This window comes from Chiloscyllium punctatum, chromosome 3, assembly GCF_047496795.1.
Source record: "Chiloscyllium punctatum isolate Juve2018m chromosome 3, sChiPun1.3, whole genome shotgun sequence".
In the NCBI taxonomy this organism is placed as follows: domain Eukaryota; kingdom Metazoa; phylum Chordata; class Chondrichthyes; order Orectolobiformes; family Hemiscylliidae; genus Chiloscyllium; species Chiloscyllium punctatum.
Genome location: NC_092741.1, coordinates 78,893,959 through 78,920,761, shown reverse-complemented (window position 1 = coordinate 78,920,761; position 26,803 = coordinate 78,893,959). Strand labels below are relative to the sequence as shown.

Genomic DNA, 26,803 nt, shown 5'->3' with positions numbered 1-26,803 from the left:
TTTTGGAATAAGGCTGTAATATTTGTAAATCTCTAGCCCTCTGGTACCATTTTCTTGAGACAAAAAAAAATGGATGATTGACACAGGCAAGGTTATATTTTAGTGTCAATCAGATTCTCAGAGTAAATACACAGAAAGTAATTGATTTTAAAAAGTACAAAAATATCCTCTATTTTGACTTTTATTTTGTCTTATCCCTACCTGTTTCAAGACCGTTAAAATTTCCCATGATTATAATAATTGAAGAAATTCCGCAACTGTAAACTTTTCATTACCTTTATTTGGATATTTGAATCTGTAATCTGGATACATCAGATGGCAACCGAATGTGTGCATTGTTTCAGTTTTATTTACTTGCTGATTCACTTCAGTCAGGGTTTTAGGAGTGACTTCAAATCTACATCTGCAGAACCTATTTCAAATAAAGTCTAGTACAGCATTTAGATAGTGAGAATGATTTGAGAACAAATGGTATTTGTCATCCACATTAAAATATCAACTTTATACCTTTTTATATGATACCAAGTTTTCTAGTGAACTTCAGTAAAGGTTTCTTAATCTTGCCTAAAAGTATATTCAAAAAGTGAAAGCTATATAGAGTTTTGAGCAACACAAAATTTAATTACATAACTCAGTTACAAAAGATTGGTTTAAAAGCTTTTTTTGTTGTAGATCTCAAATTACAGGTGCACTTACAATTTTGAACAGTGCAGATATTGCCAAACACAAAACCAAATCACCTTTTCACTAAAGAAAAAGTCATTTGAAAGACATGGATCAGAAATCAATCACTTTAATTGGAATGAGCAAGAGAAAAAGTGAGTTTTATTTCTTACATCTGTGTACACTAAGGTATTTTTAATGTATAATGTAGATGTAATGAGAATGTACTGAAGGCATTCAGTCTAGTCACTACAATATTAATGACCCAACACGGCTTGCACTCCCTGTTCTCTAGTAATCACATTCCATATCCTCAAGGGACTATAGATCTTTGCAGTTTTGGCACATGCAACACAAGTGGAATGCTGAATGAATTTCATTTTCCCCAATCATTTTTAGCAACAGGAGAGCTGATACTTAGAATTCTGAATCACTTAGGAATATTGTTAAAGTACACTTTTTATCACTAAATTCCTATTTGGAAAATTCATTCTTGAACCTCAGCTAGTGGCAGAGTTTCATCAGCACTTGATGATGTAACTTGACAGAATATTGTTAGTGGAGTACTCCATCAGGCCAGACATCAGAGAAGTGCATTTCCTACCTTGCCCTGACAACATATCCCAACCTTCACTACATGTTGAAGTATTTCACATTATTTTGGAATATCTATTTCAGACAGTGTTCCATTAAAGAAACAATTTTTTTTATTTAAACCAGTGCCCTTTACCTCAACTATCAAGTGAAATCTCCAACAGAATTGTTGGAAAAGAAAGTTTAGAAGAAATGTAAAGTTTAAATTTTAAACTATAATAGCTCACAGGAGTAAACATTTCTATTGCTAACGGCTGGATTTACAGCAGGCAACTTTTTCAAGGTTAAGTTACATTCTGTTTAAAAACACAGGATTTATTTTCAACATACCCAACAAAACAATGCATTCTATATTTGCAAACGTATTCCTCAGATACAACCATTCATTAAGCATTTCTTCTAGCAGACCCTAGCATTCTTTAAATATACTGTGGGAATGAAAAAAAAAGGAAGTTACAGAAGTCAGAAAAATAAAACAATTATTACTGCTGCATTATAATGTATTATCACTCATGCATTGTGTAAATATTTATATCTACAGTACATTTTCTCCAGTTTTCTCAATTGCAGCTAGGCATTGTAACATCATTCTATAATCTAACAAATTCCAAAATAACAGAAGTGACAAGGTCCCAAGCATTTGGGCTGGAGACGTTACAGTATAAGATAAAAGAATGCACGTCTGCAATCATTTTTAAATAATGAGATTATTCCTTTGAAGATGCTCCACCATAAATAAGTACTTTTGCTCACTTAAATACAATAGGCCAGATTTTGTTCTGAGCAATAAGTTAATGGTGGCACCACTGGTCAGGCTTGCACGGTCCCACAGACTTTTCACGGGCTTTTCCATGGCCTGTCATCGCCGACAGCCAACCATCCAAAGAGTATAGAATGTATGGTCTCTGTGCAAACAAGGTAAACAGTTGTGTCTCTAATAAACCCAACTGAGAAATCAATGATCCAGGAATCTGAAACAGAGTGTGTCTATTAAGACAGTGAACTAAATGTCAAATCAAATTCTGGTGCAGAAAATCAAATAAAAAGAAAGATTGAAATAAGAAAGAGAGATGTCACAGAAAGAAGCAATAAGATCTTGAATTATTTTTATATTACCTCAAGCTGAATAAATGAGATTCTGAGCTTATAAAAGTTCACCTTGGCTGTCTGAGTGCTTATTTGGCAGTAATTAAGACTTACCATGTTATTAAAGTAGGAATGTTGAAGTGCATCTGCACAGGGTCTTAGTGAAATCATACTTTAGTATTGCAGCACTTCCTAAATGTTTCCCCACCATTGAAGGCTTGATGTCCCAGCAAGATATTCAAGGGCAGGAAGGTGGGAGTAAGGAGCAGAGCAAGTAGGATCTCAGGGAGGGGATGTGAAGCCAGAGAAAGGTGAAGAGAGTGGATCCCTATCAGAGGAAGAGGATAGTTGCTGTAAGTCTTCCAGAGTCCCATGACAGCCATTTTGCTGCCTTGGGGTTTGTGACCCCAAACATCACAGCTACATGGGGTCCCAACCCTGACTTCAGGAGGCCCTGATGCAAGAAGGCCATATTTGAAAGATGACAAATGCATTCAAAGCAGTTCAGAGAAGGTTATTCAACATATTCCCAAGATTAAGGTCTTTTTTTTACTGAAAACAGATTGAACAGGTTAGGTCTATACCCACTGCATATAAAAGAATGAGAAGTGACCTGAATGAAACATAAGCTCCTGATGGAACTTGACAGGGTGAATACCAGGAGGATGTTTCCTCTTTTGTGGTTGACTAAAATGAGGGGGCACAGTTAAAGAACGAGAAATCTCCTTTTTAAGACGGAGATAAGAAGTTTTTCCTTTTTCTCAAAGGGTCATAAGTAAGCGGAATTCTCTTCCTCAGAGCAGTTCAGGCTGGGTCATTAAATTGATTCAAGGCTGAGTTAGACTTTTGATTTTTACAGAAAAGGGAGTCAAGACATATTGTGTGCAGGCAGAAAGGTGCAGTTGCAACCACAAGTAGATCAGCCATGATTTCCTTGATTGGCAGAGCATACTAATGGGGCCAAACTGTCTACTTCTGCTTCAAAGTCCGACATTCCTAATGAGGTGCTGCAACTGGAGTGGATATGCCCCAACACTTCCTGATAAATTTAGTTAATAACCTTATTTAAGTATACAAGATTCCTAAGGGATTTAACAGGGCACCTGCAGAAAGGCTGTTTTCCTTAGAGGAGAATTTAGGATCAGAGGGCATCATTTCAGAACAAGGGGTTCCACGTTTACAAGATGAGGAGAAATTTCTTCTCTCAGAGGATTGTGATTCAGTGGATTTCTTCGCCAGAGGGTTGCTGAGGCTGGGTCATTAAATATATTCAAAGCTGGGGAAACAGATTTTCAATGAGCAAGAGAATAATAAATTATGGGGAAAAGGCAGTAAAGTGGAGCTGAAGATGATCAGATCAGCCATGATCTCATTGAATGGAGAAACAGATTTGATGGGATGAATGGCCTTCTTCTGCTCTATACCCTTATGGTATCTATAAGGCAGGTACAGTAACTTCACATCACTCAATGGTTTGAAAGATGAATTATAATGCAAGATGCTATCATGTAGCAAAATCCAGTCCAACACCTTTCTGAAAGAGTACAGTAAAGCTCCACACTAACTGACATTGAAATTGCTTCACAACAAAAAAATGGTACAATGATGATGATTATTCCATGTCAATCCAAAGTAAAACAACAAATTCCTGAAAACGGCACGTAAACCCAAGATTAAGGTAACGCGTAAGGTTTTACATCCAGGCATTTCTCAGGAAGCGATGATTCAATTCGACAAAATATTCCAATTTGTGAAGGAGAAACATCTAAATAGTGTAAAGTGCTTTTATAACCCATTTCCTTCCTTCCATTGTAGTGCAAAAAAAGGGGTTGACACCAAAGCACAGGAGTAACTAATTTTCTTCTGATCAGATGACTTTCCCGGACTGATAGTTTAACAGCGGTTTATGCAATCGCACCAGATCCTTAGCCAAAATCCAAAATATCCTACCAAAACCAAAAAAATGTTCTTTGATATTGTTGCTGAAAGTAGCTTAGTCATTAGATTTGAATTCCATGTCTTATTATCTTATACTCCACAACCAACTGAGGAAGAAGGAGCACTCCAAAAGGTAGTGCTTCCAAATAAACCTTTTGGACTATAACCTGGTGTTGTGCGATTTTTAACTGTGTCCACCCACCCCAGTCCAACACCGGCACCTTCAAGTCAAGATTTCAAAAAGACACCAAGTTGCAAAAAATCTAGAAATCATTAATGTACTACTGTTAATGTTTATCATACAGTGCAGATGAAAGTTTATTTCAATATGACTGACACTTCTGCAGTATTGGTCATATAACACTGTTCAATTACAAATATTTGTAAAAGAGTAACACAGTTTTCAACAGGATAACCAATGCCATATTTAAAGCAAATAGTTTCAATAAAAAAATTACTTTAAAATGCTATTATTTGCAACATGGTAGGGTGTTTGTCAAAACATAACCTTTCTTTCTCTTGGCTTCATAATTAGGACTATTTGTAAATCTGCTGCCTAGAATATCACAAAGAAACTGCCAAACAGATGCCCAGTTCTGAAATAAATATGCAGCACACTGAAATCGTACAAGTCTGCAGTCTCTCAAAATTATTTCTTTGAGATGAGATCTTCATTTGCAACACAAAAGAACTTCAAATGTTCACAAGTTGCTGGGTTGTTCAGATTTTATCCTGATAATGAAAAAAAATATAATTGGTGATTTTATTACTAGATTGCCATACATACATTGCATGATACAATGGCCATTTTAATACATAGAAGAATGATCACACAGGCCATATATAACTAAAGGAGCATTGAAACATTTTATGCTCCTTTCCAAGGGACACTGAATGACACTAGACAACGCTCTCTGGTACCTTGTCCAAGTGATCTTTTTGAATTCGCGCATCAGCTGAGGTTACCACTCTATGTCTCAATCTCTCCCCCTTGCATGAGACATACCGACTCTCCGGTTAAATCACCATTAGCCAATCTCAAGTGAGACAGCAGCCAATTGGTACGGTAGGACTATGATAAATTTACATTACTTTAATCAAGTATGAATCTAAACAGCAAGTGCCAGTCTGTTACACAATAATACATAACATTACAAGCTTGACATGGTGATACAGCATCACTCAAAGACATGCATCTCCTAGCAGAGAAAGCAGGCTAATGATTAGATAGGAGGATTATGGGTTCACCATACTAAGCCTTCATCCACAGTTGTATCACTACTTAGCTGTGATTGAAAGACAAATGACTTACGGGCTCACATCATGTAAAATTAACTTCTAATTATTCAATGCTGTTCAGGTGGTTTCAGTTTAAACTTTCCTACAAATGACAACTGGATCTAGGTACAAATCAATAGAACAGTTTAATTTCTGGCTTGGTGCACTTGCTTATTAGGTTGTCACTTACAGTGAACAATGTAACTAATTTAAAACATTACACAGATAACAATTTAGCTTACCCTTTTACATCAGTTTTCTCTGCAATATCTTCCTCTTCAGCATCTGCAAACAGTTCAGCCATTATTAGGATGATTAAAGGTAAAGAAGAACTTATAGAAGAAAATACAACTTGGATATGTTCCTCTTAATAGAAGAGAGACTTTTCTGCAAGTTTAATATTAGTTTCTAAATTTCAATCCATGGAATCGATTGTCATGATTTTCTCAGAAATGATCATTCTTGGATGGAAGTTTGACTTATACAAATGGAATTTTGCATCAAGCTTATACTGTAAATCAACTGAGACAGTTTTCCACAGCAAACAGAAAAGCAGTGATTGGTTTTTCAATTTTTTTTAAATGAAGCAAGAAACAGTGATAATCTGCTTACATGGTTTAGGAGATAAAAATTAGATTAGAATTAGAATTAGAATTAGAATGAAGCCTTACATGCAATGTATGACTGGAACATCATCGGGTTTCCAATCTTATGTCTGCAGAATTTATGATGTCAAAGGAAATGCACCAAGGTGCTTTGAAAGAGCACTATACAGTGTTATATCTAAATCTGCAGTGTGAAAATTGGGGCAGATGACCAAAAGGTTGGCCAAAGAGGTAGCTTTTAAAGAAGGAAAAAGAAAGAGGGAGGCAGAAAGATTGATGGAAGGAATTTTGAGAGTTTAATGCAGTTGAAGGTGTGGTCACCAATGGTGGAGCCACTTAAATTGCGGATGCTTGAGGCCAGAATGTGACAAATAAAATTACTGAAGAAAGCTGTAAGACTGGAGATATGAGCTAGGGAGAGTTGAGACAATATTAGGGATTTCAAAACACAAATAGGAATTTCAAAATCAAGACATTGGCTTCTCCTCCAGCAGTATAAGACAGTGAGCACTTGGTGATGGGTGAAAACAAGTTAGCAAATTAAAACACAGGCAACATTTATTGGATGATCCTGTGTTTATGATGGGTTCAATGTGGGACCAAAGCCCAGAGAGCTTATGAATAGTAAAATCTAGGGGAGGCAATGACCTAATGGTATTATCGCTGGATTGTTAATGACGCAGGTAATGCTCTGAAGACCCAGGTTTGAATCCCACCACAGCAGATGGTGTAATTTGGATTCAATAACAATCTGGAATTAAGAGTGAATCTGTTGTCCATGAATCAGATATCGATTGCCGGTAAAACCTATCTGGTTCACTAATGTCCTTTAGGGAAGAAAACTGCCATCCTTACCTGGTCTAGCTTACACATGACTCCAGCAATGTGATTGACTCGTAAGGATGGGCAATAAATGCTAGTCTAGACAGTGATGTCCTTATCCCATAAATGAATAAAAGAAAACTCTGCTTCAACGGTGGAAACAGGAGATCGAATGAATATATGTTTCAAAGCTTACCTTCATGTCAACTGTGACACCAAGGTTACATACATACTAAATTGATCTCAGATACCTGGCAAGGAAGGGGGCTGAATTAAAGAATAGAGATTGACATGGTATGTAGAGGGGGGTCAGAAACAGTTTAACAGCTGCAGCTTCAGGGGACTGCTGACTAGGAAAATAACTTGAAGAGTGACAAGAAAATTACTGGTTCAGGATATTAAAAATGGGGTTTCTTTGCAAGAAGGGATTAACTGATAAGCATCAGGAATAAGTGAAAGTCAGGCCAATATAGTAAAGTGATATAAGTAAGAAAACCAAGGTAAGAAAGTAATGTTAGTGTAATGGAAATTAATAGTATACATAAGAATAATTATTTTAAAGTGAGTAACTGAAGGGCTTAGTGGAAGTCATGGCAGCAGAGCTTGCACCTGTGATTTGCTCCTCCTCCGTTACGTGGCAAATCATGGAAACTTCAGTTGTCCCTATGACCACATGTGCAGGAAGTGTGCCCAGCTATAGCTATTGGCTAATTGCATTTCAGAGCTGGAGCTCTGGGAGAATTCACTGTGGGGCATCCACCACACGGAGCAAGTCATCACCAGCATGCTCAACGAGGTGGTCACACTGCAGGTGAAGACTGAACAGGCAGAAAGACTATCCAGCAGAATACAGGAAGGCAGATAATGCCCTTGCTGCCAATCCCCAAACAGATATACCATTCTGGATACTGTTGGGGAGATGACTCTACAGGGGAAAGCAGTGGCAGCCAACTCATGACACCAGGGGTGGTCAGCTGCACAAGGGGAGGAAGAACAGCAAGGCTATCATGGTAGGAAATTCAACTGTATGGGGAACAGACTGGTCTTTCTGCAGCTGTAAAACGAAGGCCAGGATGCTATTTGAATCCCTGCTGCCAGGGTGAGAGATGTTACTGAACAGTCTTGGAGCATTCTAAAGTATTTGGCACTGCTGCCTCACAGCGCCAGGGACCCAGCTTCAACTCCTGCCTCAGGCGACTGTGCAAACTCCACACAGACATTCTCCCGGTGTCTGCCTGGGTTTCCTCTGGGTGCTCCAGTTTCCTCCCATGATCCAAAGATGTGCTGGTCAGGTGAATCAGCCATGCTAAATTGCCCATAGTGATAGGTGTACTTGTCAGGAGTAAATATAGGGTAAGGGAATGGGTCTGGGTGGGTTACTCTTCGGTGGGTTAGTGTGGACTTGTTGGGTCAAAGGGCCCGTTTCCACACTGTACGGAATCTAATCTAAAAAATAATTGCCAGAGGTCACGGCACAAATTAATACCAATGACACAGGGAGCAAAATGAAGAGATCCTGCAGGCTGTACTTATTGAGTTAGGAAGTGGCTTAAAAAACAGGATCCAAAAGATAGTAATCTCTAGACTACAAGAAGCTTGGCACAATCCAGGACAATGCAGACCACTTGTTTGATACCACATCCATAAATACCTACTTCCTCCAACAACGATGCTCAATAGCAGCATTGTGTACTATCTTCAAGATGCACTGTAGAAATATTACTAAAGATCTTCCACCTTCCAAATCCATGACTACATACATACAGAAGGTCAAGGGCAGCAGATACATGGGAAACCACCAGCTGCAAATTCCCCTCAAAGCCCATTGAACTATCCTGACTTATATATTGCTATTCCTTCATTGTCACTGGATCAAAATTCTGGAACTCCCTCCCTCAGAGCATTGTGGGTCTACACACAGCAGGTGGACTACAGTGTTTCAAGAAAGCAGCTCACCATCATCACCTTCTCGAGGCAACCAGAGACAGGCAATGGACATGCACATCCCATGAATGAATAAAAAAAACCTCCAGTGGCATGTGTGAATGAGTAGAGAAATAGGAGGTTAGTCCAGATGAATGCGTGGCTGGTGAGATGGTGCAGGAGGAAGGGCTGTAGATTTCTGAGACACTGGGATCATTTGGGGTGGTGGGACCAAGGCATTAGGTTGCACCTGAACTGGAATAGGACCAGAATCCTTGCATGGAGGTTTGCTAGTGCTGTTGGGGAGGGTTTAAATAAGTTGGTGGGTGAGGGGTAGGGGATCCAGAGTGCATATGCAGTGAGGGAGATGAATGGCCAAAGTTGGAACAGAGAACAATTGAGTCAAAACGGCACATAAACTATGGACATTTAACGCACACAGGAGTTTGACACAGCTGAATGGTTTTTATTTTAATACAAGTATTTTGACATGCAGATGAATTGAGGGCTCATTAAATTAAAATATGGGGTATTCTAAATGAATACTTTGTGTTGGTACACACTGCTATCACTGAGACATGGTTGAAAGACAGGTTTGGTAGCACAATATTGCAGATCTTACAGTCTTCAGGTTAGTTAGGGAAGGAGGTAAAATTGGATTAGATATCGCAATATTGCCCAGGGAGGTACAATGACTTCTAAGATGTCATCCCACAATAGGAGAGATGACATCTTAAAAGGTTCTGCAAATGGGCGGCACGGTGGCACAGTGGTTAGCACTGCTGCCTCACAGCGCCAGAGACCCGGGTTCAATTCCCGCCTCAGGTGACTGACTGTGTGGAGTTTGCATGTTCTCCCCGTGTCTCCGTGGGTTTTCTCCGGGTGCTCTGGTTTCCTCCCACAGTCCAAAGATGTGCAGGTCAGGTGAATTGGCCATGCTAAATTGTCCGTAGTGTTAGGTAAGGGGTAGATGTAGGGGTATGGGTGGGTTGCGCTTCGGCGGGGAGGTGTGGACTTGTTTCCACACTGTAAGGGCCTGTTTCCACACTGTAAGTAATCTAATCTAATCTAAAATGAAGCCATATGGGTAGAATTTAAAACCAAAAAGGAACACTGCTTGGAGTGCACTATAGATCTCTTAACATTCCAAGAGAAAGAGAACAGATATGGAGGCAAATTTCAAAGAAGTGTAAAATTGAGTAGTGAAAGTTGGGGATATGAATTTTCCCAATATTAACTGGGGTGGTCATAGTGTGGAAGGTTTAGATGCAATGGAATTCCTAAACAGCTCTCCTGAATGCATTTTAAGCCAGTATGTAGAAGGTCCCACAAGACAGGGTGCCATCCTCATCTTAAGTTTAGGTAAAGAAGCTGGGGAAGTGGTTGAAGTATCAGTGGAGTAGCATTTTACAGAGTGTAATCACAGCTCCACTCAATTCAAGATTGCTATGGAAAAGGATGGACCTGAACAGGAGGCACGGTCGGTCAGTGGGTAGCACTGGTGCCTCACAGCAGCAGGGACCAAGGTTCAATTCCAGCCTTGGGCGACTGTCTGTGTGGAGTTTGCACATTCTCCTCGTGTCTATGTGGGCTTCCTTCAGGTGCTCCAATTTCCTCCCACAGTCCAAAGATGTGTAGGTTAGGTGAATTGGCTAAATTGCCCATAATGTTCAGGGATGTGTAGGTTAGGTCCATTAGTCAGGGGTAAATGTAGAGTAATGGGGAATAGGTTTGGGTGGGTTACCCTTCAGAGGGTTAGTGTGGACTTGTTGGACTGAAGGGCCTATTTCCACACTGTAGGGATTGTATTCTATGAAGTTAAAGTTCTAAACAAGGGGAATGCCAATTTTAAAAAGATCAGGCATGATTTGAGGGACAGATACTTCTGGTAATCGAGAGAGCAGTGGGACACATTCAAGAAGGAAATAGGGAGTTTACAGGGGCAATAAAGATAACATGTAAGACCAACAAATCCAGCAAAGCCTGGATATCGAGGGATGTACAGGATAGGATAGAGAGAAAAAATTAAGCTTATGACAGATACTTAGGACTCAAGTAGAAGCACAGAATGTGCAAGGGCAAACTTATAAAAGTAGGAAAGCAAAAGGTGAGTATGAAAATGTCATGGCAGGTAAAATAAATGAAAATCCCAAGTTATTTTACAAGTACGTTAAGGATAAAATGATAATGAGAGAAAGAATAGGACCCATTGTGTGATAATTTGTGTGGAGCTGGAAGATGTAGGTAAAGTTCTAAATGAATACTTTGTGTTGGTACACACTAGGGAGAGGGATGATGTGGTTCTAAAACTCCAGGAGAAGGACTATGCTATATTTAAAGAGATTAGCATAGACACTGAGGAGATTCTGAGTGGTCTGGCAAGCTTAAAATTAGACAAAATTCCAGGGCCAGATGAAATACACCCAAAGCTGGTGCTTGAAGCAAGGGAAGAAATAGAGGGGTGTTAGCAATAATTTTCAATTCCATTCTAGCCATAGGCAAAGTGCCAGAGGACTGGAGGACAACTAATGTAGTACTGTTATTCAAAAAATGAACAAGGTTTAAGCCAATCTTACCTCAGTGGTGGGGAAACTATTGTAGTCAATTCTAAGGGACAAAATTAATCTGCACTTGGAGAGGCAGGGTTAGTTAAGAACAGTCAGCATTGTTTTGCTAAAGGGAGGCCACTTTGACTGAATCTTTCAAAGAGGTGACCGGGAGCATAGATGAGGTCAATACATTCAACTTCCTGTCTATTGGAATTCAGAAGGCTTCTGATAAAATCCCACATGAGACAGTCATAGGGAAGGTAAAAGCCCATGGGAATCCAAGGAAATCTGGCTAATTGGATACAGAATTGGCTGAGTAGCAGGAAACAGAGTGATTTTCGAGGGGTCTTTTTGTGACTTGATGCTTGTATCCATTGAATCAGTGCTGAGGTCAATGATGTTTGTGGTAGATACACACAATTTTGGCTTGACTGTAGGAGGGTTGAACAGTAAATTTACAGATGGTATGAAATTAGTGTGGTGATAAATAGTAAGGAGTATAGCCGTAGGTTACAAAAGGATACAGAGGGGCTGCTCAGACGTGCTGATCAGTGGTAAATGGAATTTAATTGGATAAGTGTGATGTGATGCACTTGGGCAGATTAGTTCTTCTGAACTCCAATGAATATAACCCTATCCATTCAACCACCTCCTCAAAAGATTAGCCTGGTAAACCTTCGATGTACTCCCCCCCCATAACCATAAAGCCATAAAAAAAGCAGCAGAACTAAGCCATTCGGCCCATTGAATCTGCTCTGTAATTTTATCATGTCTGAGGTGTTTCTCAACCCATTCTCCTTCCTTTTCCCTGTAACCCTTGATCACTTAGCAATCAAGAACATATCCATCTGTCTTAAGTACACTCAACAGGCAGCATGGTGGCTCAGTGGTTAGCACTGCTACCTCACAGCACCAGGGACCCGGGTTTGATTCCGAGCAACTGTCTGCGTTGAGTTTGCAATATTCTTCCCATGTCTGCGTGGGCTTCCTCAGGGTGCTCGGTTTCCTCCCACAGTCCAAAGATGTGCAGGGTAGGAGAATTTGTCACGCTAAATTGCCAATAGTGTCTAGGGATGTGTAAGTTAGGTAGATTAGTTATGGGAAATATAGAGTAATAAGGTAGGGGAATGGGTCTGGGTGGAATACTCTTTGGAGGGTTGGTGGACTTGATGGGCCTAATGGCCTGTTTCCACACTGTAGGGATTCTATGGTCTATTTCTATCCATTTCTATCTCTGGCGACCGAATCAACACTGACATTTACTATAAACCGACCGACTCCCACAGCTTCCTGGACTACACCTCCTCCCACCCTGCCCCCTGTAAAAACACCATCCCATATTCCCAAATCCTTCGTCTCCACCGCATCTGCTCCCAGGAGGACCAGTTCCAAAACCGTACAACCCAGATGGCCTCCTTCTTCAAGGACCGCAATTTCCCCCCAGATGTGGTCGACGATGCCCTCCACCGCATCTCTTCCACTTGCCGCTCCTCCAACCGCCACCAGGACAGAACTCCACTGGTCCTCACCTACCACCTCACCATCTCCATTCACAGCGTATCATCCGCTGTCATTTCCGCCACCTCCAAACGGACCCCACCACCAGGGATATATTTCCCTTCCCTCCCCTATCAGCATTCCAAAAAGACCACTCCCTCCGTGACTCCCTCGTCAGGTCCACACCCCCACCAACCCAACCTTCACTCCCGGCACCTTCCCCTGCAACCGCAAGAAATGCAAAGCTTGCGCCCACACCTCCCCCCTTACCTCCCTCCAAGGCCCCTAGGAACACTTCCATATCCGCCATAAATTCACCTGCACCTCCACACACATCAATTATTGCATCCGCTGTACCCGATGTGGCCTTCTCTATATTGGGGAGACAGGCCGCCTACTTGTGGAACGTTTCAGAGAACACCTCTGGGACACCCGGACCAACCAACCCAACCACCCCGTAGCTTAACACTTCAACTCCCCCTCCCACTCCACCAAGGACATGCAGGTCCTTGGACTCCTCCATCGCCAGACCATAACAACACGACGGTTGGAGGAAGAGCGCCTCATCTTCCGCCTAGGAACTCTCCAACCACAAGGGATGAACTCAGATTTCTCCAGTTTCCTCATTTCCCCTCCCCCCACCTTGTCTCAGTCAAATCCCTCGAACTCAGCACCGCCTCCCTAATCTGCAATCTTCTTCCTGACCTCTCCGCCCCCACCCCACTCCGGCCTATCACCCTCACCTTGCTCTCCTTCCACCTATCGCATTTCCAACGCCCCTCCCCCAAGTCCCTCCTCCCTGCATTATATCTTAGCCTGCTGGACACACTTTCCTCATTCCTGAAGAAGGGCTTATGCCTGAAACGTCGATTCTCCTGCTCCTTGGATGCTGCCTGACCTGCTGCGCTTTTCCAGCAACACATTTTCAGCTCTGATCCCCAGCATCTGCAGTCCTCACTTTCTCCATTCTATGGTCTATGACTTGGCCTTAACAGCCTTCTACAGGTTTGACAGATTTATTACTTTTTATATTAAAAAATTCATTTGTGGGACATGGGCATCATTGGCTGGCTAGCATTGATAACTCATCCCTATTTGCTCTTGAGAAGGTGGTGGTGAGCTGCCTTCTAGAATCACTGTAGTCCACTTGCTGTAGGTTGACCCACAACGACAGTAGAGAGGGTATTGCAGGATTTTGATTTCGATCCAACGACTGTAAAGGAATGGTGGTATATTTCCAACTCAGGGAGGTGAGTGGCTTGGAGGGAAACTTGCAGATGGTGTTCCCAAGTATCTGCTGTCCTTGTCCATCTAGATGAAAGTGATCCTAGGTTTATAAGGTGCTGTCTAAGGAACTTTGATGAATTTCTGCAGTGTATCTTGTAGATAGTACACACTGCTGCTACTGACGGCTGGTGGTGGAGGTTGAATGTTGTAGATGTGGTGACAATCAAGCTGGTTGCTTTGTCCTGGATGATGTCAAGCTTCTTGAGTGTTGTTGGAACTGCACCTATCCAGGCAAGTGCGGAGTATTCCATCACATCTACTTGTGCCTTGTAGATGATGGATAGACATTGGGGTGTCAGGAGGTGAGTTACTCACCGCAGTATCCCTAGTCTCTGACCTGCTCTTGTAGCCACTGTGTTTATGTGGTGAGTCCAGTTGAGCTTCTGGTCAACGGTAACCCCAAGGAAGTGGACAGTAAGGCATTCAGTGATGGTAATACTGTTGAAAGTCAAGGGGCGGTGGTTCATGTCTCTCTTACAGGTGATGGTCATTGTCTGGTGCGAATGTTACTTGCCACTTGTCGGCCCAAGCTTGGCTGTTGTCCAGATCTTGTTGCATTTGAGCACGGACTGCTTCGGTATCTGAGGAGTCATGAATGGTGCTGAACACAATGCAATCATTGGCAAACATCATCACTTCTGACCTTATGACAGAGGGAAGGTCATTGATGAAGCAGCTGAAGACTGTTGGGCCTAGGACATTACCCTGAGGGACTCCTGCAGAGATGTCCTGGGCTGAGTTGACTGACTCTCCACAACCACAATCATCTTCCTTTGTGCCAGGTATGACCCTAACCAGCAGAGTATTTTCCCCGATACCCAGTGATTCCAGTTTTGCCAGGCCTCCTTGATGCCATACTCGGTCAAATACAGCCTTGATTTGGCCTCTAGCAAGAAGATCGTTCCACAGGAGACCAAAATTGCATACAATATTCCTGACGTGCTCTCACCAAGGCCCTTTAGAATTGCAGCAAGATATCCCTGCTCCTGTATTCAAATCCTCTTGTTATGAAAGCCAACATCTAATTTGCCTTCTTGACTGCCTGCTGCATCTGCGTTTTACCTTCAGTGACTGGTGTACAAGGATACCCAGGTCTTACTGCACATTTCCCCCTCTCAATTTATAGCAATTTAGATAATAATCCACCTTCATATTTTTTGTTCCCTAAGTGGATAATCTTCCACTTATCCACTTTGTACTGCATATGCCATGCATTTGACCATTCACTCCACTTGTCCAAATCACACTGAAGGATCTCTGCATTCTCTTCACAGTTCATCCTCCCACTTGGCTGTTATCTGCAAATTTGGATATGTTACATTTATTTCTCTCATCTAAATCATTCATACATACTGTGAATAGCTGGAGTCTTGGCACTGATCCCTGTAATATCCCCCAAGTCACTGGCTGCCATTTGGAAACAGATCCATTTATTTAAGTGCAACCCACAATCTACCCTGAAGAAAATGTAAAATTAAGAGTTTGTTCTTAGTGCTTTAGAGTCTAAAATTAAGTATACGTAATTATTCATTTTGTCCTTTATTAACCAAGTCTCAGTGTGATTCCTGTGACTGCACATTATCTGCCATTGCCTTGAAGTCTGGGATATAGTTTGAGATGTAGTTAAGTAATATCCATCAAATGGCTCTGAGTTGTGATATGTGGACACCATTATCTTTATTTGGAAAATGCTGTCTCACAGTGGTATGTGGAGTGGTAAGCATTCACTTTAAAAACACAGGATGATAGAAGCTCGTGCAATTCTTTGTTTACAAGTCCCCAAAAATGACTATCCCCTGATCTAACTTTCAACTCTATATTATTTTGTATAGTAAATTTCTCCATGTCGAGTCAACTGTTTTCTAAATTTGATAACATCCCCCACCCTCATTATTTATTTGAAGGAGTGGTTTCAAGATAAACATTATGATTTATGTCCATCACCTAAAATTCCTGAAATTACCTATTACATCGTTTTGCTAACCTTCTCGGGTATGCACAGTTGTCTTCCGAGTGAAACAATTTTTCTTTGACTTTGATTTGTTTTAATATTTTTTGCATACTTGAGATGTTTTGTAGCATTTTATTTTGCAATTGAGAGATCAAATTTAAATGCCTCCACAGCACTGATTCTGCAGATCATAATTCAGATTGTTCAGTTTTAACATTATGTCTAAAGAACCTGAAGTTGAGCAACCACACATCATCTGACAGCTCACTGCACACTTCATTTCATGATTTAAGAGATGAGTTCAAGCAGATCTAAAAATTTTTGCAGGACCCTCCCTCAACTTTACCACTTCACATCAGCATGGAAGATTAGTTAACCATAAGCAGCATTAAGTTTATCTCATAAGTAAGTAAACATGTGGCGTGAAGGGTGCTTACCTGAATCAAAGTTTACAATCTTAACAACTTTCATCACGAGAAAAGTCCATAACTTTATTTGCTAATGCTTGCTGGTGCATTATGTAGTGGTAAATGGAAAAAAAAAGGGGAAAATCAGGATCATTTCTGCAAAATGCAACAAAGCTTGCGTATGCTTAGCTTGTGCATGAGCAGTAGTGATAGATATCAGTTTCTTTCCTGGAATGTTTTTCTCCAGCACATACCTTTTGAATTTGTTGTAGGTATCCTCACTCTTTGTTCTGTTTTTAAGGGGCAAAGGGTCAGATGATCCTTGTTAGTTGTCATGTCCTGACAAAGCATGCCCACAAAATCAGTCAACTGTGTTGATCTTGTCTATGGATTCATCTAATTGCAGTGAGAAGCTTTCACAATTCTTCAGGTCTTGCCATAGTTGCTAAAAAGAATATCTCTGGACAAAGCTTCCATTCACCTTGCTGCTGTGAAAGTATCAAGTGACATGCTTTGGATTGCCATCATTATTTCTTCCTTATTCTTAATCTTTAAGTAAATAGTCAGTAGCCAGAGTTATTATTTCATTAATTACTTCGCTATCTATAAATGATTTCTTGTCTTTTGCTTGACGATGGCAAACATGAAAACATGCTTTTATGCAGGCCTTACCTTTGGCTGCTGTTCAGCTTTAAAAATGGCCTCAGTTCATCAAACTTGTTTGTCCAAAGAATGCTGTTCAACGAGAAACTATCCTTAAAATTAATGTGCATCACTGTGTGGTGTCATTCCAAATTTTGCTTTTAACTTGGTGACATTTAAGGCAAACAATATTATCTTTTACAGTTCTGAACAGTAAATCATTTTCCAATTCCAGATGAAAGTTGTACATTTTTGATTTCTTTTTAAATGGTCGAGATCTGTCATTCATTATTTCTGAACAAGAGTCATAGAGAAGTCAAAACATTGACTGTTTCTCTCTCCGCACATGTTGCCAGAACTCCAGCATTTTCAGTCTTTGTTTTCACATTTGCAGCATCCACAGTCTGTTGCTTTTATCACCACTCATTAATACTGCTTCACTTTGCAATTCCTAACATAACTGCAGACAGGCCTCCAGATCTGTGGCTCTGGAACATCCAGAATGTTGTTGGCTGTTTTCAAGAGTGGAAAGTCATTTCTGTGGTGTCCATTTGCTTCCAGTGTCCCTGGTCAGCTTGCATTGGTTGGATATTGGATGTGGGAAGTGGCAGTATTCCCTGTAATCTTTCTTCATATCACATGGACCAATTAGATAAGCAGCTGAAGGAAAATGTGTAGGTACAGAGAATGCTCAGACAAGCTGCTGTTGCAGAGAGTTCATAGACATGATGGGCAGAACAGCCTCCTATGTTTCTAGTACTCTAATATACTGCTTTCAGACATCAATTCCTTATACATTTCTTAATTGCCTTTTCACATTGACCAAACAGAACTTACTTTCACCTGCGATGGTAGTCCATGTGGTTCAAATTGAAACATTATGTAATAAGCTGGCAAAGCCTCTCCAGTCTCTCTCAAGTTTGTTCTAGCCACGAGCTTCTGAAAGCAGAGGTCATGCAATAGCATGACTATCAATACGCATGCAGTAAGGAAATGCAGACTTGCTGTGGAATCAACTGTCAACAGACTCTGCAGATTTAAATATTGAAGATCACAAAGCTAAGTGATCAGTCGTTTAACAGGAATAGGACCAAGTCAGGAGGTGGCTTGTTTCATGGATAAAATATGAGCTTCAAGAATTCATGAGGGGAGATATGACTAAAATTAGAGAAAGGTGAGAGCTCAGGGCTGGGGTAAATCGGGAGAAAGTTTAGCTAGGTGAAAGCAAAGTACACAGCAAAACAAGCTGATTGGATGGTCTCAATATTAGTGAGAAGGAAAAGCATGAGCTCTGTACACCAAGGTTCAATTTTCTTTAAAGTTGAACTATGTTTCACAATTTTTCACAATGTTGATTTTTGTTGTTGAATTGCTAAAGGAATATATTTTTTCCAGTTTCTTTCTTGATTTTGTTAAACAGAATAATAGTTACTGCTGTTCCCTGTACCTTCTCAAACTATCACTTATAATATATGAAAGCACGCTGTAAAATTTGCATTTATAATGGCAACACAGTCTTCCCAAGGTATTAATAAATACAACTTTATTAGACTTGCATGAAAATATTCTGATAACGCAAATCATTTGTGTGCCAATACCGTAAGTCATTTCAAAGTTAAGTAACATAATAAAAATCGAATAAATCCATTTCCAGTATAACCATTCTCCTGATCATCGCAACTAGTTTTGCCAAATCACTTCTAGAACATAGAACAGTATAGCACAGAACAGGCTCTTCAGCCCACAATGTTGTGCCGACCATTGATCCTCATGTAAGGTAAACCTAATGTACTAACCCTCAAATTTCTGTGACCATATGCATGTCCAGCAGTCTCTTAAATATCCCAATGACCTCACTCTCACAACTGCTGCTAGCAACACATTCCATGCTCTCACAACTCTCTGCGAGCTCATGGAAAAAGTCCGAGCTATGAATATTAAAGTATCACTGAGCTCTTCTCAGAACTTGGAGCTTGCATACTTTGTTTCTCACACAATTACATTATTGTAAATATACTATGCTTTTAGTTCAGCTCTCAAGGGCTGGATTTTGCAGTGAGCAGTAAAGCAACAATCCACATGACTGATTTTAGAAGAGTCGCCCACAAAAATCCAATGGTGTCTCAAATTGGATTTCTCCTTGGAAAGTCTCCAAGACAAAGGAATTCCCAAGGTTTCAGTTGCAATGATGCCAGCAAGAGGGATAAGTAGCCAATCACTTTGTAATACTCACACAGACTGCAGACCAGTCAATTTTAGAAGTCATTATTATCATTCACTCCTAATTTTAACTCAGAGTGGAATAGTTAATAACTGAAACTAGGAAGAAGTTAGAATAGCACTGGATCATTTAAAAACCCAGTTACACTTTATTCACTAAGCTGTAACTTTAAGGTTTTTTTAATAGCAAGATTAAACGGTGTAGAAATGGAGCTATTTGCCAATTCACGAATCACTTGGGCTTTGCATTTTAGCAGCATCTCCTCTGAAAGAGTGCAGTGTCTCTGATAGCAACGTCCAGCTTTCCATATTGTTCTGCAAATGTGGACTCTCAGAGCACTGGTAGAAAATACTAACAGTCATTGTCATTGCAAAATCTAGGCCATAGTGCACTTACCATGTTTTCCTTCTTCCAGTTCCTTTTTTTCTTCTATTCGTGCTCGCTTGCTACTTTTCTTATGATTTACAATGTTTCGTCTACCGCCTTCGCCTTCATCTTCAGAATCTGAAAATTCTTCATCACAGGCTATTCTTTTATCAGAAGCTCGAACTACAATAATACAAAAAAAATCAGAAGTTTAAAATCCAATGTATTTATATTATTCATGGACATAAAGAAAAATAACCAGTCAGACTGACTTGAATTTACATGAGGAGTCTAGATTAGAGTGGTGCTGGAAAAGCACATCCGAGGAGCAGGAGAATCGACGTTTCGGGCAAAAACCGTTCATCAGTCCTCACTTTTGCCTTGAATTTATATGATGCCTTTCATGATGTCAGGATATCCCAAAGCACTTTGAAATAAATTTAAAGTGTAATCACCATTGCAATGTAGGAAATGCAACAACCTACTTCACACAGCAAGATTTCAAAACTAATACATAGAAAACTGTCAATAGTTTCATTTAGAATAAATATTGTTCAGGCCAAAAGAAAGAACTCAACACTGTTCCTAAGCAAAACATATTACCATAATCTTATGCTTCTTTTTGAATGGGTGAGCAGAGCCTTTATTTAATGTCTCACCCGAAAGACACCTTCTGAGGCAGCGTTCTTTCAGTACAACACTTCAGTGTGCAGGCCTACAATTTGCAATCAAGTCCTGAGAACATTCAGACTCAGAAGGAAGAATGCTACTACTAAGCTATGCTAATTTGGAAGTACACAACCTTAGCGTCCTGCAAGCAAAGATGTACAACAGTTAAATCTCAGTTTTCAAATACATTTCTGCTGCTGCAGTAAGTGCTTTTATAATGGAAATAAATCATATTGCTTTCTCTCAACCTGAAAATCAGAAAACCTAAAGCTAGAGGCATTTAAAGCTATTGTTTCAGATTATGGTATTGACTCATTAACTGCAGCAACCATGGGAGAAAAATGGTTTCGGACTTTAGTACCTCTTGACATAATCTTCTTCTTATACTGTTGATTTTGTACCCCAGGCCACCTGTTGAACACGTCTGGTGACGTGGCAAGGACACATGCCCAAATATTTTGTCATACATCAATGATTTCTGGTTCTGCCAGATATCCAGCCTGTCGATCTATAACCTACATGACCTCCTAAATCTCAAAAATACTTGGTATTCTTCCAATTTTGATTGTTGTTCATCCCTAATTCAATCTATCCCATTTAGCAACCTTGATTCCAAGTTCCGCAATTTCCTTCTGTTATGAAGGTGTAGGTGAGTACTGTACCTTTAAGAGAGACTGGAAGCTGACATGGACTTCGAGAGGCACAAAGTGTGCTCAAAGAATTTAAAATATAACATTTGATTGTGAAACCAATAGTGCTGCTAAGTTGCCATGATGCAAAAACAAATTCAAATCCGGCTAATCATTTTAAATTATGCCCCAGATACCAAAATCCAATAAAATTTGAATTTAGTATTTTGACAACATTAAAACAAACAAAATGATTCAATGTTTTGGTGTATAAAATCAGCCATTTTGAACAGTTATGGGAGAACTGCCAAGAAAATCACGGTGGCTCAGTGGTTAACACTGCTGCCTCACAGCACCAGGGTCCCTGGTTCAATTCCAGCCTCAGGTGACTGACTGTGTGGAGTTTGCACATTCTCTCTGTATCTGCGTGGGTATCCTCTGGGTGCTCCTGTTTTCTCCCACAGTCCAAACATGTGCAAGCCAGGTGAATTGGTCAGGCTAAATTGCCCATGTGTTCGGTGCATTAGTCAGAGAGAAATAGGTCTGGGTAGGTTACTCTTCGGAGGGTCGGTGTGAACTTGTTGGGCCGAAGGGCCTGTTTCAACACTGTAGGGTATCTAATCTAAATTGTAGACTGCTCGCCGAATAGCTCTCTGAGAGGTACCGGATTATAAGAAAGACCTGTGAAGCAGAATACTGAAGAAAAGACGACAGAGGAAGATAGAAAGAGAAGATTCGACAGCTGGCTGGTTTTGAAATTGAATTTTTTGTAAATCTTAATCGGAGTTTTTAATTTCAACAGTATTGTAGAGTGGGGAGGTAAAAAAATTGGTTTCAGAGAAAGTTGTAAATAGTTAGTTTTAATATTCTCTGCTGAACTTAAAAAATAAAAGTCTTAATTTTTACTTTAAATAGTGACCTCTGGGATGGTTCTTTGCCTCTTGAAATTTAACAGATTACAGCATGAGGTGAGCTTCTGTGTATGTCAGATTTAAATTAGCCTGTGTTGTAACACTTTCTAAGGTTTTCCAACCTTTTCACCTCCAAAGGTGACTCTGCCTTTTCCATCTCTCTCTTGTCCTTTCAGGCTTTTCTTGATGGTTATCTGTTGTAGAATTATAGAATCTTTACAAGCGTTGAAACAGGCCCTTCGGCCCAACAAGTCCAATTGACCTTCCTAAGAGTATCCCACCCAAACACATTCCCCATTACTCTACATTTACCCCTGACTAATGCACCTAACCTCCATATCCTTGAACACTATGGGCAATTTAGCATGACCAATTCACCTAATCTACACATCTTTGGATTGTGGGAGGAAACTGTAACAACCGGAGGAAACCCACGCAGACATGGGGAGAATGCACAAACTCCACACAGCCAGTCGCCAGAGGCTGGAATCAAACCTGAGTCCCTGGTGCTAACCGCTGAGCCACCGCGCTGCCAAGAGTGTTTATTCAACACTTCTAACATCTACTCCTTGGGCTCATGGCAATACTTGTCTGTTTACATTTCCTTTTTTTCACATTAAAGTTCAATATTCTCAACCCAACAAACTTGGGACTGACTCAAGTTAAAATTTTACCCTTCCAGGTAATGCTGAGAATGCAAATGTTGAGAAACAATTATGAACCAAACTTGCTGGATTCACATGGGGCACTGCTGTACCATCACACCAGACCTCATCAAGTGCGCTACTATGCTTCAAGTAAATTACTGTCCACTTGTTTTGCAAAAGTAATCATATGCACATCTTTCCGACACTCGTTGAATACAGCAATTTGTACCAAAACTGGAGCTCTCTACTTTGCAAAATGCATTGTGGATTCTGGAAATTTGAAATAAGAATACAAATTGCTGATGAGACTCTGTAGGTCTGGCAGCATCTGTGGAGAGAGAAAGAGTTAACATTTTGAATATGATAGGACTCTGCTTCAGGTCTGACAGGGACAGTGATATGCTTTTTATGCTGTGGATAGAGGTAGGGGATAATTGAGTGGGACAGACTGAGGGTGATCAGACCAAAAGGCAAAGGGAGTCGTTATCAGAGAGAGATAGAAATGTAAAATTAGTGTAAATGACAGATGTGAAAAGAAAATGGACCAATCTACTAATAGCACTCTGACACCCCTGTCAAGAGCATAAAAAGCACCATTATCCAGCCCTTTCAGTTCTAAAGAAGTCATATCTGACTTGAAACATTAACTCTATCTCTCACATACAGATGCTGCCAGACCTGTTGAGTTTCACCAGCACTTACTGTTTTTATATTATTCCACTGACTTCCTGTCCTCACAAACATCACTCCCTCACATGTATGCTGACTGAAGTAAACCTGCAAGCTGACTGAACCAGCCCTCCTGTGCCTTACATATCACTCCACGATGACCTCTTCAAACCATTTCTACCTGTCTTCCATTTTGATGTGCCACCTTGGCATTATGACAGTGTTAAAATGGAATAGATTTTTAACCAATCTAGCAACTCACAATTTGACACCCATGAGGCATTGTGGTCCAACAGCAACAGTGAAATTGTATTCAACCTGCATACAATCTGTAACCTCACAACTTTGCAATAACCCACATGCTACTAGTACTGTTGTTATGTGTAGAAGTCTATTGTACCTTTGACAGTGAAGGACTTAGCAAGCTGGAGAATTTACAATGTAACATTGGTCCAGCAGCTAGCACTGGCCGAGTTGCTATGAGACAAACACAAACTCGAATTTGGCCAATCAGTTTAAACTATACCTGAAAATACCAACCTCCAATCAAGTTTGAATTTAGTATATTGACAATATTAAAAACCAATGAAACACTCCGATGCTTTGATGTATAAGATTGGGAAAAATTGAATGTTGAGGGGAGAACTGCCAAGTCACGAGCACTGCTCAAAACACAGCTCTCCTAAAAAGGTACCTTTATCTATCAATGACCTGTGAAACAGAAATCCCTAAGAAGGAAAAAAGACAGAGGAAGATACAAAGGTAACATTCAACAGCTGGCTGGTTTTGAAATTTGAATTTTTTGGTAGATCTTAAATCTGGGATTTTATCGGACCAGTATTATAGAAGGGAAAGCAAGAGGTAGGTTAGCAAAAGAAGTTGTAAATAGTTGTTAGTTAATATTCTATGTTAGACTTAAAGACTAAAGTTCTTAATTTTTTGTACTTTAAATAGTGGTCCTTGGCCTCGCTATTTTAACATATTGCAGCACGAGTTGAATCATTTCTGTATTGCAAGCTTCCATTATCGGGGGGGGGGGGGGAAGAAACCCAGGTCGTAAGACAGGGTTTCTCTAAACTATCTGTTACTTTCCCTTCAACTGTACTGGTCCAATAAAACCATCGATTTTAGATGTACCAAACAATTCAAATATCAAAACCAGCCAGATGTCGAATCTACTCTTTGTCTGCTCTATCTTCTTTTCTTCTTCTTATCATCTTTTCTTCCTACGGATTTCTATTTCACAGGCCACTGATAGATAAAGGTACCTTTTTAAGAAAGCTGTGTTTTGGGCAGTGCCGGTGACTTGGCAGCTCTCCCCTCAACTGTTCAATTTTTCCCGTTGTTATACGTCAAAGCAACGGATTGTTTCATTGGTTTTTAATATTGTCAATATATTAAATTCAAACTTGATTGGAGGTTGATATTTTGGGGTATAATTTAAACTGATTGGCCAAATTCTATTTTTTTTTGTCCTATAGCAACTCAGCTGGACCAAATGTTACATTATAAATTCTCCAGCACTCTGTATGCTTGATAAGTCATTCAATCTCTTAACGGTATAGTACACTTCTACACTTTCATAATACTGTCAAGTTGAAGGGCTACTTGTATGTAAAACAGTGCAAGCTGCATAGAAAAAGAAATAGCTAGGTAATTCCACAAAGCATAGTTCTGTCATAACCAGATGTAAATGAGGTAGATAATTAAACCAATTAACAGGGGAGGAGGCTCTACAAAGATTCCATTCTTTCATGATGGGCTGCCTAGCAAAAAAGGCAAAAGCATTTGCAACAATCTTCAGTCAGAAGTGCTGAGTAAATGACCAGCTCAGCCTCCTCCTGATGTGCACCATCCAGGTGCTAGTCTTCAGACAATTCAATTTACACCATCTGGTATCAAGAAACTGAAGACATGAGATACAGCAACGGCTATGGGCTTTGACAAGTCCAGTGCTGAGGGAGCATTCAACCAAGTATAGCATCAAGAAGCATTAGAAAAATGGTTGGAGGCATACCAAACACAAAGGAAGACGGTTGTGTTCTGGAGGTCAATTATCTCAGTTCTGGTGCTTAAATGCAGAAGATTGTCAGGATGGTGACCTTGACCAAACCAGCTTCAGCTGTTTTCATCCTAAGGTCACAAATGGAGATTTACGCTGCTGATATATCTATTTTCAGAGCCACCCTGAACCCTTCAGATATCAAAGCAGCCCATACTCATATGCAGTAAGAATCAATACAATATTGAGCCTCGAGCTGGTTAGTGACAAGTAACATTCTGTATTTGCAAATGTGCAATGCAAATGCCAGGTACCTCCAAGAGACAGAATCTAACCATCACCCTATGATGTTCAGTGGCACGACAATCCCTGAACTCCCAATATCAACATCCTGGGAGTGAACACTGACCAGCATCTTAATTAGACCAGCTATATAAATACTGTGGCTATAAAATCTGCCACAACACACCTTTTAACTCCCCAAAGTCTGTACACCATCTACTGGGCCCAAGTCGAGACTGTGGTAGAATGCTGTCCATTTGCCTGGATGGGTAAAGCTTCAACAACATTCAAAAAGCTTGACAACACCTAGGATGAAGCAGCCCACTTGACTGGTATCTCATGTACAACTTTAAACAATCATTCTCTTCACCATCAATACACAGAGGCAGTAGTTTCTGCAATCTGCAACAAGCACTGCAGTTATTCACCAAGGCTCCTCTGACACCACCTTTGAAACCTGCGGCCTCTACTATCTAGGAGGACAAAGCCAGCAGATGCATGTAAATACCAAAATCTGAAAGTCCCTTTCCAATCCATGTATCATCCTGATTTGGAAGAATATTGTCATTCATTCACTATTGAGGAGTCAAAATCTTGGAATTCCACATTAGATTCGGCTTGCCTAATCCACATAAACTACAGCAGTTTAAGAAGGTGGCCCACCACCACCACCCCAAAGTAATCAGTGATAGACAACATATGCTGACCTAGTAAATGACACCCACATCCCCTGATTAAAGGCAACAATGAAAATGCAAAGCAACCTGCTTGTGCAAGATCTACCGGTATCACCCTCTGGATAAAAGAATAGGAAACATAGGAAGTCACTTACAAGTTTCTTAAGAGTGGCACACTTTGGACTCGCAGAGAGAGAGTTATCTGTGGGTGTGAATTTGCTCAATACAGATACTTTAAGCTACTTCAAGCTAATGTTATAAAATATTGATATACTACCACTAACTTGAAATTCGTTTGTTAGGATCATCATCATCCTCTGCTCCACTGTTTTCTTGAATAGCATCCTCTGGAATAGGCTGCATCTGGACACCAGGTGCATGAGGTAGCATACGTAGATTTTCAAATAAACGGATTCTGCAATGAGATAAGACAAATTATACAAAAAATTTCTTTTCAAGTAGAATTATACAATTTTATCTTGAACAGG

General features: G+C 40.3%; 1 protein-coding gene across 1 annotated transcript in view; it reads right to left on the bottom strand.

Annotated features, from left to right (window-relative positions):
- Window positions 1-262: 262 nt before the first annotated feature.
- Window positions 263-26,803, bottom strand: part of LOC140460945 (histone deacetylase 2) — an 87,952-nt gene continuing 61,411 nt past the window's right edge. The window contains exons 11-14 of the mRNA XM_072555705.1: window positions 26,600-26,730; window positions 19,860-20,012; window positions 5,802-5,844; window positions 263-5,013 (exon numbers count right to left, since the gene is read on the bottom strand). Coding sequence (XP_072411806.1) covers window positions 4,983-5,013; window positions 5,802-5,844; window positions 19,860-20,012; window positions 26,600-26,730 — 358 coding nt within the window. The 3' untranslated portion in view covers window positions 263-4,982. The remainder of the gene's footprint in view (window positions 5,014-5,801; window positions 5,845-19,859; window positions 20,013-26,599; window positions 26,731-26,803) is intronic.